Below are 14,090 nucleotides of genomic sequence, written 5' to 3' on the forward strand. Positions count from 1 at the left end.
GACCAGGATGCTTCTTTAAAGTAACCCGATTGCTTTCAAGTTTCTGCGTGACAATACAAAAAAAAGGGGGGGGGTCAGAAAGCGTTGCAAGATGTTTATTTACTTTTCTAAGTTGTTGCAAAATGTAGGCAGACCTCTCGAGTTTCATTGGGTCATCCGAACTCCTCGGGCCCAAGGAAAAACAAAGCCCTTCCAGTTCTTTTCCCACGTGCCAACGTTTCCAAACACAATAAAAAAGGGGGAGAAAAACAACCCGCCCCCCCCCACGCGTATTCTCTCCCCCTCCTTCCTTAGGAACAGCCTGGCAACAGCAAGTCTTTGCCAAAAACAGGAGTTGAATTGGTTGCCCAGTGTAGAACCAAAACTAAAAGTCTAATAATCGAAAGGTGAGGATATAAACCTTGAATTATGAGGGTTTTTTTTAAAGGGGGGGCACATTTACAAAAAGAGCAAAAAGCCAAATTTAAACTTTTATATTCTGACCTGGTAAGAAGAGAAAACTAAACATTTATCCTGGGAAATAAAAACAAATCAATACACTGTTGATAGTCTGTCCTTCTATTCCACTTTACTCAATGTCTATTGCAGAGTTCGGTTCCGCTTTAGGCCGAGTTTGGTGCTTCAGTTTAGTTTAGTAATCAAAAGCCCCACTCCACGGAGATCTAAGTGGATTTATTTTTAAAAGTTACCCAGTTTCTAACTGGCGTCAATTGGGTGACTATAGCACTCGGTTCTGAGGCCCAGAGTTAGAGCGGGGGGTGATCAGTTCTTACATGAAGAAAATACATAAGAACGAACGATCGTTTGGGGTTTTGTTTTAAACAATTCACAAACATTTATTAATTTACACCAGGGTGGGCAAAACTGCGTTGCCTTTTCCACAAAGTATTCACAGATTCTCTCAATAAAATAGATAGGACGGATGCACAACCAGTGAAGAGAGAGAGGTGGAATCTGCACATTATCTCCCGAATAACCTATATACAAATAATTACAAATACATTAAAAAAAACCACCCACACATTTAAGAGGGTGGAAAAACTGGGTTAAAAATGAAAATTATAAAACTTCCTGATATCTCCGATTTTTTAAATGTGTGTTTGAATACGTCTCATTAAAAGCATCCGGAGTTTCACTGATTTTTTTTTATACTGGATGGTGCTTTATAAGTAAAACCAATCAAACCAAGATTAAAAAAAAAATCGGATCATTAAACATTTTCCTCGGGAGGAGAAAAATATGCCTACGTTGGAGGAAACCCTTAAAATCAGAGCTTTGAAGGAACGAGCCAAAGCTGTTTAAAAACACCCAGACATTTAAAACTCTCCTTGTAAGTTTCAAAACCAGCTCTCTCGCCAGGATGTTTGCAACTCGCAAAGAAAAGGTTTCGAAGACCCGAGATCATTAAAAAGAAAATTAACACCTATAAAATGTTACATTTTAACCAGCTGAGTTTCCCATCGTACATTATGGACACTTTATAAATACACTTTTGGAGTCTGGGGGGGGGTAGTTTAGAATCCTTTTTCGAGCAAAGGGAAGAGATACAGAGATCAGGATGCGAAAAAGCCAAAAACAAAAAACAAAAAAACAAAAAAGAAAGAATTCCTACCTTAAAACACAACAGGAGGAGAATTTGGGGGGAGGGTATTGTTTTTTGAAGGGGGCTTTTTTGTTTGATCTCTTTTAAAAGGGACAGCTACTCAGATTTGTGATTTTGCTGGAAAAGTTCTGTCCGGGCGGCAGGAGAGACTCGTGGGCCAAGTTTAAGTGGTTCTGTACCGGTGCCAAAGCGGGAGTCAGCATGGCCAGGACTTGAGCCTGGCTCCCAACTTGGCCAGAGGCGTAAGGTGAGGAGGTGGGGGAGCTGCTGTGGGGCGGCGGGGCAGCGCCCCCGATAATGTTGTCTATGGAAAAAGAAGGCCTCCGGGGGGTGCTGCTGCCGCCGCCGTGGCTGTTGTCTGCCTTGAGGGTCTGCAGGAGGGCGGCGGCGGCGGGCAGGGCGGTGGGGCTCAGCTGCGGGTGGTAGAAAGGTTTCCTGCAGCCCAGTTCGCCGCCCAGGAAGGAGGGGAGGCTGGGGGCGCTGGAGAAGACCGAGGCGGCCGGGGGCGGAGGTCCGGGCAGGGCTAGGCAGTGCGGGGGCTGGAAGGGAAAGGTGCCCCCCGCCGCGGGATGGGGCGGGGGCGGGTGGTGGTAGTTCTGCAGCGGGAGGCCGTAGTTGTAGCCGTAGGGTCCGTAAGGGAAGCCGGGCAGGAAGGGGCCGGGGTCCCCCCCGGCTCGCAGCAGGAGCTCGGGGTGCTGGGGGTGCAGCGGCGGCGGCTGCCGCTTGAAGCGCTTCCTGCGGCGGAGGAAGCTGCCGTTGTCGAACATGTCGGCGGACTCCGGGTCCAGGGTCCAGTAGTTGCCCTTGCCCGGGTTGCCCGGCTCGCGGGGGATCTTGACGAAGCAGTCGTTGAGCGAGAGGTTGTGGCGGATGCTGTTCTGCCAGGCGGGGAACTTCTCCCGGTAGTAGGGGAAGCGGCCGCTGATGAACTCGCAGATCTCGCTGAGCGTCAGGCGCTTCTTGGGGCTCTGCAGGATGGCCATGGTGATGAGCGCGATGTAGGAGTACGGCGGCTTCACCAGCGGGTTCTTCCCGGCCGCCGGCGGCTTCTCCCCGGGCGCTGCGCCCCGGGCGCACGCCGGCTCCGAGGGGGGCCGCCTCTCCGGGGAGCCCCCCAGGCGCGCCTGGCTGCTGGCCCCGCTCCTGGGCAGCCCCAGAGGGTCGCTGTCGTCTTCTTCTTCCTCCTCTTCCTCCTCCTCCTCCTCGCTGAATTTGCCCCCGTCCTGGGGGGGCCCCACCACATCGATATCCGCGTCCTCCACCTCGGAGAGCGGCTCCTCCTCCGGGGAGTTCTCGGACATGATCCCGCAGCTGCTGCTCCTGCTCCGGCCCAGAGTCATTCTCGGGTAGCCGGGCCCGGGCTCCCCCCACCTAGCGGCGGCCCCCGGAATGGTACCGAGGCGGCGGCTGGGGCTGCGCGGTCCCCGCTTCTCTCTCCAACCGGGCACGGCCGGCAGCGGGCTCCGGCTCCTTCCCCGGCTTCCCGCCGCTCTCCGGGCGGGAGCGAGTCAAGGCAGGATCCGGGTGGCGGCTGGAGGGGGAGGATGGGAGAGGGGGGGGAGGACGCAGAGGGGCTGGGAGCTGCGATCGCTCCTTGGCAGAGTCTGGGGGAGGGAGGGGCCCGGGGAGGGGTGGAAAAGGGGATGGGGGGGCGGAGGAGGGGGGGCAGTGGGAAGGCGACCTCCCCCCAAGCTCAGACCCAGCGGAACTTCTCACACACTGAGACGCCTGCAACTGCTCCAGAGGCCTTTATACCGAGCCAGCGCATCACGTGCGGCAGCCACCGCCGACATCCGCCCGCCGCCCCCCTCTCTGCCACTTACCCCTGGGGGCAACCCGGGCCAAGTGAGCCCCCTCGCTCCCGAGCCGCTAGTGCAGCTGGGGGAGGGAATTTCCACTGGCCTCCTCAGCCCTCCCCCCGGGCATCTGCATCCATCCCTCACGCTAGTCCCACCCTGCACCCGCCGCTTTGCCTGTGCAAAACCCTCCCGCTTGTCCCTGGGCAAACCCACCGACCAAGGACTTTGCGGGCTCCCTCTTTGAGCCTGGATGTTCGGGTGCTCGCGTTTCTCTACCTCAGCGGCTCCGGGCTAGCCTCAGCCCGTCTCAGCAGACCGAGGAGAAGCTCTAGATTCGCAGCAAATCAAAGCGAACCAACCGAACTAGATGCAACATGCCGCGCGCTTCGCTCCATACCTGGAACATCACTCCAGGCCGGTTTTTTAGGCACCAGGTGTCACATCCTATGCCCTCATCCTGTCCCTTGGTCTCAAGAATTCATTGGACGGGGAGGCGAGGGGGGGGGAAATCACAGATGAAAATACTGGCTGCACTGACTATCCTGAGGAGGAGGAGGGGGGGATAAGAAGGCGGAACTGAAAACACGCTGATGCTAAAATACGGATTGCGAATCAAATCCACCCCCCACCCACTAAAACTGTGCTCAGCTGGAGAGATAGGGCAGAAGGACTTCGCTGAGGCAGCTCCGGCTACGTGTAAAAAGAGCAGAAGGGCTGGGGAGGCCAGGGGACGCTTTCCCGCAAGGGGTTAACACGACGCTTGTTTCGCCACTGTCCCTGATTAGGAGCCTGGCCAGAAATGCGCCTGGGAAAGATGCAGAGCAGAGCTGCGGGGACTGGGCCAATTCAGGGCATTTCCAGGGGAAAGGTTTCCACGGGAGCTCACTTCCTTGGCCAACGCACCTTCCGGACCCCTAACAGGTCTCACGTTTACCACATGCAGGTTTTAGGAGTAGATAGATAGCACCCAAGGAGCCAGTTTATTTGCACTGCGCATAGGGCCAGGAGCGCTCGCTTTCTCAGGGAGATGCTCAGCTCACTGATGATTTAAAGAAAGCTGCTACTGGACAGGTGGGGGGAAATGCATCTTCAAGCTCAAGGCAAAGCAGCTCCCAGAAAGTGGCTTTCAGAGGTAAGAATAGGTTCCCCAGCCATCGCCTTTTCCCACAGGACAGCCCAACTTTCGGGCCTGATCCTTCTTCCCCTCCCTATCCCCAGTCTCCTGCTGCTCTGGGGGCTTGTCCAGGAATGTAATCTCGATGGAACAATATATTAACAGAGTGCCACTTATTCGGCGCAGGCGTTCCTACCCCGCGTAGTATCGCACGGCTGAGCGTGCCCCCAAATCACCACCGTTTTGCAAAAACCGAAATAGCCGGAAGCAGATCAAAAGCGGCTGCTAGGATGAAGATTGTCCAGGCAGCTGCCCCCGGTTGTACCTGCGATGAACCCCAGGCAACGCCACTAGCAAGTGACTTTAAAATAGAATGGAGAGGTAGCGCTCCTTTTAAATGAGAGATGCCTTGCTTCGAATCAACACACACCCTTTTTAGCACCTTTATACGGGCGTCAGCGCGAGTCTTTTGTCCCTTTAGAAAATAGCTTGGCCTCCTATCAGAAGAATCCTCCAGAAATTCCTCTCCTCCTCATGGCTGAAAACAGGGTGTTACAACCTACAGCAATGCACCAACTCACAGGGTCCCTCTCCCGAGCTATGGCTCCATGTAGCGCGACTCTAAATGAAGCCAGGGATGGCGGAGAAAGCGGCGATCAAATGAACCTCGTTAGATTTGAAAGACTTTATTTCCATCCAGCTAATGAGGCGTGTGTGTAATGTCCACATACACCCTGCCATCCACTTTCTTCAGTATCCCCCTTCCTAAAGGGAGACTGGTTAATTCACGAGATTTACCAATTTTTCTTGTGGCGAATTAAAGAGGGGGAGTTAATTAGCGACAGGGTACTGTCCCTGTAATCCAATTAGTTGGTAATAGGGGATTTTTATATAGGGAAGATTTTGCAGCGTCTTCCTTAACTCCCCCCAATTACCACCAATTTTACTCCTGGCCCTCCCAGAATTAGGGGTCGCATGAGTCATCCCTGAAATCGACCAGGCTAAGCGTGTGAAAAAGGATTAATCGCATGAAGGTCGGCAAGACCGGTGATAATAATTCGAATTCAGTCAAGGGCCCTGGGGTGGGGAAAGTGCTTCGCTTCACACAGGTGTGAGAACGCTTCTGTAGGCAGAGTTCTGTGTGGGGAGGAGAGCTCCCGTCTGCTACCAAACAACTGGGATTTCAACAAGTGGGATTTAAAAAAGAGCCCCACATTTAGCCGTGTGAGAAACAGCAGTGATGAATTGCAGCTCGCTGCGGCTGGGGAACAGGTGCGACCATTTGGTGGTCAAATCTCCAGCACTAATACCGCTGAACTGGGCCAAGCAGCTGCATCCTTCCCGCTTCCAAATACCGATCACAATTATTCAAATCCTAACGACTTGGGCACAGGCTCGCTACCATTAGAGGGCTCCTTAATAAATTTCAGCAGTGCATGCCAGGCATTTTCCTGGACTTCTCAAGTTCAAATCGATATGCCATAGCCCGCATCCCATAAACAAACTGAGTCATTTCCTTTTTCTTTTTTAGCACTGGAATCAAAGATGGGTTTTATTTACCATTAAAAAAAACCAGCTACTTACTGATTCGGGGGGAAACTCCGCGTGTGTAAACACAACAGCTGCGCTCTCTCACTTTTACACTCCTTTAATCCCAATAATGTGCATGGGGAATATATATATATTTTTATTCTAAATTAAGGACTAAATGCTCCGGATACTTGACATCTTTTCTCTCCGCTTTGTTTAAATTAGCTATTGAATAATCAGAGCCTTGGAAACCCGATAAGGAAGGGCAAATGTAAGAGCAGGGGCGACTTTTCCTACTTTTATGAAGTAAAAATAATAATTATGCCTCCCCTGCATAAACGAAAGTGTTTAAAAAAAAACTCCGAAGCAGCTGCTAGCGATTCCGACCACACACACAAAACGTGCTATTGAATTTCCGCTTTGTAAATTTCATGACTCAAAGTAACTGCCGGGAGCTGGCGTCTTTATGGGCGTGGAACAACTTTTTATTTTAAAATCATTAAGTAAAGGTACAGAAGGCATCTGTTAAACCCTCCCCCAAATTCTGCACTCGAATCCAGAGCGGACAGGGTGAGAACCAGCCGAGAGGAGGCAAAGACGAAACTGACAAAGGATTGCTTGGAGCTGAAAATCTCCACTCATCGCTATATATAGCAGCTTGAACTCCTGCCTGTTCGAGTCACACATCAGAATCCAGTTCGATCGGCTTCGAAATGTCCTCGCCTTTAAGTTGCCATGCTGAGCCCCTCCAAGAAATCACCAGTCGATATGAAACAGATGTGGGGTTATAGTCCTAGAATTCCCATCAATGGGGCAAACAGTGCAGTGCCCATGCGGCATGAACTGACTGGTTTTCGTGCCCTTCCCTCCAACAGCTGCTGCCCTGTCGAAATACCAAATAAAATTCGATCAATGCTAACCGCCTGTAATGCTAACCAGGCTCCTAGATAAACCACGAATACCTTAACTCAATCATAATCAACGCATCGGCCAAGGCTATGGAGACACTTTGCTGCTATTACAGCCTAGAAACCCTTAGATTTGAAACCCCGTAGGGGCCACGCGACCAGAAAGATTTCAAAGAAACCATAAATACAGGAGATTTTTTTTGTTTCTAGGGAGGCAGGAAGGCTCGGTTCCTCTGGTTTACTCTACAGAGATGCAATCAGCTCGCGTTTGTCAAATCTCTTCCAGTGTATACCTCAAATTCCTCTCTTATACCACACTGAACTAAAGTAAAGCACATGGGGAGTGAACAGGCTTTCGTTCTAAGTATCACATGCCTAGATCGGCGATGACTGACATTTCTAAAGAAAAATAAAACTCCCTTTCAGATCAGCAATGGCCCGAGAGGAAACAAATTTTGAAGGACACTTTCCCCTTTAATTCTAAGAGCACTTCGGTAGGTCCTATTGAGTTGAAGTTCATAGTCCCCGTGTTCAGTTTTATCCCACCAGATTGGCTATTCATGTTTGGGGTGGCTTATTATGGACACACAAAAAAATAAGGTACCTAGCCCGTCTGAAAGGAGTGTGGGAGAACGAGCTTCGACTGATATTATGACAGATGGGCACATCATAGAATTTGTTGTAAGTTTTTTTTAAATGGTTAGTTGGCATATTGGGCTTCAAAATGAGACAGACAATAGGCCAGTCATATTGTTGAGGCAGGAGTCTATCCGAAAAGGGAGACAGAATGCTTTCTTTTAATTTTCCAAATACTCTCAGGTTTAAGGGGAAACAAACAAACAAAAACCCTATGCGCTGTCTCTAGGCAGGATTTCTATTCAGTTCCCAATTCCCCCCCAAATCTATCATCTGTTAGTGACAGATCTCTCCCCCTTTTTAGATGGATTTATAAAATAGTTTAGGGGGGAGGTCTGCCATCCAAAGTGGCTACATAATCAAGTTTGTTTCCTATGTTATTGTTCCCTGATGTGACTTGTACACATTACAAAAAAGTTAGACTGCAAAAATAAGTCAGCAGATCAACTTTGCTAACCCTTCTCCTTATTTTCATTATAAACCTCTGTTATGTTCTTTATTACCCCAACCGAGTGGAAGCTTGGTAGGCTAATGTTTATTTGTTGTGCATTTCACCTTAGCAAGGGGATACACGATTTTTCCCCAGAGCTCCACATTTTAAAATTTCCCTTAAGGTTTAAGACAGACTGCCTAACCACAAGATCTTGGCCTTTAAATAAAATAATTAATGAATTGCTACTTCAGCCTTCATGAAACTGGTGGAAACAGGTAGGGACCCAGCTGATCCCACTGATTTCAACAGGTAAAATCCCCTCTGGCTGGCTTCAGTGGGAACAGGCTTGGGCCCAGTCCAGTTTTAAGGCTGAAGCAGTGATGAGAGCATGTTTTCCCTGTGAAAACCTTAACTCAGCCTGTCTGGAATCTTAGGCCTTTGTCATTTGCCAAAGGTTATTGAGAGTAAACGAACAATTCCAGGAGCACCGTCTTTAGAAGTAAGGACTTGATTTCTTATGTCTAGTTCCTTGCATTGAGATTGTCCATGCACAGGTCTGCAGTGAATTGATGTTAGCCAGATAAGGCTTTCTTAGCCAAGGGCCTGATCCTGTACTCCTTACAGGAATAACTTCCAGTGGGATTTTTGTCTGTATAGAGGGTGCAGCATTGTGCCCTCTGCTTACATTGGTCAGACTGATCCAGTACTTGCTTGGTTTGTCTAGACATGTGTAGGTTATTTTGGAGCTTTTGGATTTCCATTGCGGACAGATTTGCTCCTGGGTTCTTTCCAGATGATCTATTGGGGGTTTTTTTTATATGCTTCCTCGGTTGAGTACCATTTATGTTCACTTATTCTGATGAGACTCATCTCCAGGTCCCCGAAGGCTTGCTGATGGATTTTGCTGCATTGCCTTGTTGTTATCAAGCATTGGCTGTCCTCTAACTCGTTTGAAAACAGTAAAAAGACAGCTCTGTTGTTGCCTGGGATATCCCGGGGGTCTCTTTTTCCACTTATGCGATTTCCTTTGATGCTAGTTCTCTTCTTTCAGTTTCCAAGGTTCAGAATTTCTGATCCCTCGGTGACTCTGAACCTCCTTTTCAGCCACATATTACTCAGATTGCAGAAGCTGATTTACTATGATTTAGGCCTGTTTCTAGTCTGTGGCTCATGCTGCAGTATCCTCTCATGATGCTGGCTCTCAAAATGCTTTTATCACAGCCTCGGTACACATCCCAGATACTTCCATCAAGTTGCATCCTGCAGAGTATTCTACTGTTGGAATAGTCACTGCTGTGCTCCGGTGTTTTAGATCTTCATTGCTTTGGCCAACCATTTTTAAACTTAAGTGTCTAAAATGAGGTACCTAAATAAAGAATGTCCTGATTTTCCAAAATGTTGAGCACTAACAATTTTCATTGATTTCAGTGGGAGCTTTGGTTGGTTTTTAAGAATGCCTATGTGATTTTAAGAACACAAGTCCAGTGGAGTTTCCCTCGGGGGGTGGGGAATCAGACCATAAATTTAGGTGCATAAATATGGATTTAGGGGCTTAGCTTTAGGCACTCAGGTTTGAAAATACTTATCCTTGTCCCTCCCTTATAGAGCTTACTTCCATCACATATTAAAACTATGCCCAACATTCAACCTTAGATGAAGTCTTAATACTCAGCTGTTTAACCCTGCTTGATACAAGCTTTTTGTACAGTTCCTAGTCATTCTCATATGAAAAGACTGATATACGTGCAAGTGACTTAGTGGAACTTGGAGTTCTGAACTCAGAGGACCACGTGCATTTTTGAAAACACACGAAATTTGGTTCTCCTTTTTGCCATTAGGAAAAAAACCCAAAACACACCAACACATCAGCCAAATGCACAAGTGTGTTGAAGTTAGTTGTGCTTTGGCACATGTGGCCACACACACATTTAGAAAGGGAAGCATGCCATCCACACAAAGAAAAATATCCCTAAGAAAACAGATCTGTTAATCACTATTATTTTAAATCCCAAAATAAAGTTAGAAAAATCTCAGGGAATTGTATAAGGGATAATATTTTCCAACTGTGGGTGTCTGCAGTAACACATCTGAATAAAAGGCCTGATTCATACAGATGCTGAGCAAAACAACCTCTATTGAAAATTTTGACCAAGATTTTTCAAGGGCCAGATGTTCAAAGTCTGTATTTGTTCATGCCTAGCTTATGCCCAGACATTCCAGTTGCATGCAGGTACATGAGCTATTTGTGCACGTGTATGGCAAGCTAGGAGCCCATCTGGCCTCATGTGTGCAGAGACACCTGGTTTGAACACTGGGTATGTGTGTGCATAATAGGCATAAAGAACAGGAGTACTTGTGGCACCTTAGAGACTAACATTTCTTTGAGCATAAGTTTTCGTGGGCTACAGCCCACTTCTTCGGATGCATAGAATGGAACATATATTGAGGAGATTATATATCTCACATATATAACACATTATATGTGTGTGTGTGTGTGTGTGTGTGTGTGTGTGTGTGTGTGTGTATATATATATATATACACATACATACACACACACACATACACACACAGAGAGCATGAAAAGGTGGGAGTTGTCTTACCAACCCTGAGAGGCCAACTCCCACCTTTTCATGCTCTCTGTATGTGTGTGTGTATATATATATATATCTCCTCAATATATGTTCCATTCTATATGCATACGAAGAAGTGGGCTGTAGCCCATGAAAGCTTATGCTCAAATAAATTTGTTAGGCTCTAAGGTGCCACAAGTACTCCTGTTCTTTTTGCGGATACAGACTAACACGGCTGCTACTCTGAAACCTGTCATAATAGGCATGTGCCCATAATAATAAAAATAATATTCTAGGTCTTCTATAGTACTTTGCATCAGCAGCTCCCAAAGTGCTTTACAAAGGAGGTCAGTACCATCATCAGTTTCCCCATTTTATGGGTGAAGATGGAGAAGTTAAGTGACTTGCCCAAGGTCACCCAGAAGACCAGTAGTAGAGCTGGGAGTGTGTGAATGCACTTTAACACATCGAATGGTGAAAATCTGGCTTTTGCATGCACATGATAATATGCAGTATATTTGACCCATCAGTCCCAAATAATATGGCCAGAAGTACTGTATATACTCGTTCATAAGCCGAATTTTTTTAGTAAAAAAGGGAAGCACCAGAGATGGGGATCGGCTTATGAACAGGTATAGAGGGGGAGAAGTAGCGGCTTATCCTGATGGCCTGGGAGCCAAAGTTTGCTGACCCCTGAATTATAGGGTCGGCTTATGAATGGGTTATAACATTTTTCCATTTTTACTTATCCATCTTGGGTTGCGGGGGCTTATAAATGAACTGGCTTATGATCGAGTATATACGGTAAATTTAAAAGCTCTCCCCACTTCTACATAAAAGGGAAGTAGAAACCTGATTTTAAAGAAGAGAAAATTAGAGGTAGGTAAAATTTGAACTCTTGTACTGTTGTATTATTATTAATACCACTATTAATACCATTAATAATAATGAACCAACAGCACCACAGTTCAAATTACATGATACTGTAATTATATTATATTGTTATAATTTGCATCATTATCCCTTATACCTCAGTGTTACTCTCTCTCACACACTCTCCTTTACAACCCACACGGAGAAACCTAAAGCCAAGGTTAGCATACGTCACAACATCCTCAGCAAGCTGGTTACATCAGTGGGGGGTATAGACCCGTCTACTCTGATCAGCAACACCGGCACCGTGTTACTCCTCTGCCTGGGCAGCGTGGGCATGATCCCCTCACGCAAAGAAGCAAGACCCTGTACTGAACACCGCCTGCCACTCTATTACAGGCTGCGGTGAGCCTACCCGTGTCAACAACCTCTACATCCTCACCAGTGTGGCTTCTCCTGGAATATGCCAGGAAGTTGCTAATACCGTTGAGCACACAAGGCAATGCACAGATCCAAGACATCCACTGCACGATAGAACACCAACGCTGAGTCACGGCAAAGTTCTCTCACCACTGTTAATGATGATCCAGCCATCACAGGTGCACAAATATGGCGAGAAGCAGTAGGAGGACCCGACAAGAAGATTGGTATCATGATAGCATCTAGATGCCTAGCTGAAAGCAGGATCCCACAGCGCTAGGCGTCGTACAAACGTGAAAGGAGACAGTGTCTTTGCCCTGAAGAGCTTCCAGTCTAAATAGGCAAGACTAAGGGTGGGAGGGGAAACAGAGGTACAAAGTGGTCAAGTGACTTGCCCAAGGGCATACAGTAGCTCTGTGGCAACGCTGGGAATAGCACCCAGATATCTGGAGTCACGTTCCAGTGTCCTAGCCACTATTGCACAGGGCACTGCTTCTTGTGTACATTCACCCTGTGCCACTAAGAATCACACACTCCCCCTGCTGCTCACCCTTGAGGATTGCTTTAGTATTTGAGTCTTTAAATCATCCAGCTTGTGATCTTGGTTCTCTCTGTTTTTAAGGAGGAGAAGGGAGGTTCTCTAAAGCCCCATAAATGTGCCCGCTGCCGTTGTGAACGCCCTGCAATATAAAAGAAAAGTGATTACTGGTGTCAGGCAGCAATTTCATAGAACTTAGTAAATTGCAACAACCGCTGTGCCACTTACCCCTGCAAAGCCAGCAGGTGTTCTTTGCCTCTCTGATGTGCTTTAATTAGGGTGGGCTCTGGACCAGCCCCTGTCTCAGTGGTACACAATCGCAAGAAATGCCTTGGCTATTAGATCAGTGTGGGTGGGCCCATATTAAAGTCAATGGATTCCTGGCACAGGTGGTGAGGTATGGCCAAGATCCAATTGCAGGATGAAGGCCTTATTTTCTGCACAGTTTAAGCTGGAATTTAAAAAGAAAAGCTTTCTGGCCCTTATGGGAGTATAATACAGTTCTGGGGAGACTTGACCTGGAGACCAGCACACTAATTCCGACTCTCCTGCTCAAATAGCAGGTCTTACATGGTTTAGCTCATCTTTGGAAAGATGCATTGAGTAAGTTTCCACTGGAGAAAGGGCACAGGGTTGAGCCAGATGTCATTCCACAGTTTGATAAATGATCTGGAGGAAGAACTGAGTTCTAGCTTGATCAGATTTGCAGGTGGACTGAACACACTGAAGGGAGAGAGGGAAGTGGATGGATCCGAGTGGGAAGGAGAGGAAAAATTACCGGAAGGAGACTTAATTTAGAAAAATGAAGATGATAAACATAAGACCAGGAAATAGCGTATAGAACTCAGCAGAGCAGAGAGATCTGAGTTTAGTGGAGAGCACATGAGGTATAAGCTAAAAAAAAGTGATGATACAGAAAAAGAGGGTTATTGATATCCATATGGGATTGTCACAGGTAAAGCTCAGGAGGTTCTAACTCTTCCCTATACAGCCTGGATAAATGACATTTTTGGAATATTGTGTATTTCCTCCACGCCAGTCAGACATCAAGAAATGGGACACACTCCAAAGCAGAATGAGTAAAATGACGTAAGCCACGGAGGCTGCAATTTATCAAGGCAGGTTGTGTAACGGAGGGTGGGTGAAGTTGTTAAACAAAGAGGCCTGATGAGTTTTGTTGTTCTGTGTATGGTTTTTAACATTTCTATAGAAATATCATTCGTTTTAATTTCGTTAACTGCCAAGACTCTGAATGAGGCACCCAAGGGGAAATTCGCCCTGTGCTGAAAGTCAGCACAAGGCTGTAGTGGGATTTGCAAAGAGCCTAGCCCTTAGAATCACAGAAACGTAGGGCAGGAATGGGCCTTGAGAAGTCAAGTCCAGCCCCTTTGCCAAGGCAGGACCAAGTAAACGTAGACCAGTTGTCACGGGGCTGATACACCCCATCACCCTTTGGGGGCAGGAGAGAGGTGTGTTATGGCCCCGCAACTGAGTCTGTAGGGCTGCCCCCGAGGGTTGCGTGGCCATATGGCCTTAGTCTGTAGCCTGGCCCTTGCTCTCGCTCTCGGGGCAGGGTGGCCCAGCGGCCAGAGTCAATAGTGTAGATGAGCTGGACTATCACCCCAGGGTGGGTGGTAGCCAGGATAGGGGGACCCGGGCCTGCCC

At 47.6% G+C, this 14,090-nt stretch overlaps 1 protein-coding gene across 1 annotated transcript; it reads right to left on the minus strand.

Moving 5' to 3' along the window:
* Window positions 1–346: 346 nt before the first annotated feature.
* On the minus strand, window positions 347–3,134 carry FOXD2 (forkhead box D2). Its single transcript, XM_024194333.2, has one exon. The coding sequence runs from the start codon at window positions 2,941–2,943 to the stop codon at window positions 1,687–1,689; it is 1,257 nt and encodes a 418-aa protein (XP_024050101.2). The 5' UTR covers window positions 2,944–3,134; the 3' UTR covers window positions 347–1,686.
* Between the last annotated feature and the right edge of the window lie 10,956 nt (window positions 3,135–14,090).

Source organism: Terrapene carolina, unplaced genomic scaffold, assembly GCF_002925995.2.
Source record: "Terrapene carolina triunguis isolate 2854851 unplaced genomic scaffold, T_m_triunguis-2.0 Scaffold110, whole genome shotgun sequence".
In the NCBI taxonomy this organism is placed as follows: domain Eukaryota; kingdom Metazoa; phylum Chordata; order Testudines; family Emydidae; genus Terrapene; species Terrapene triunguis.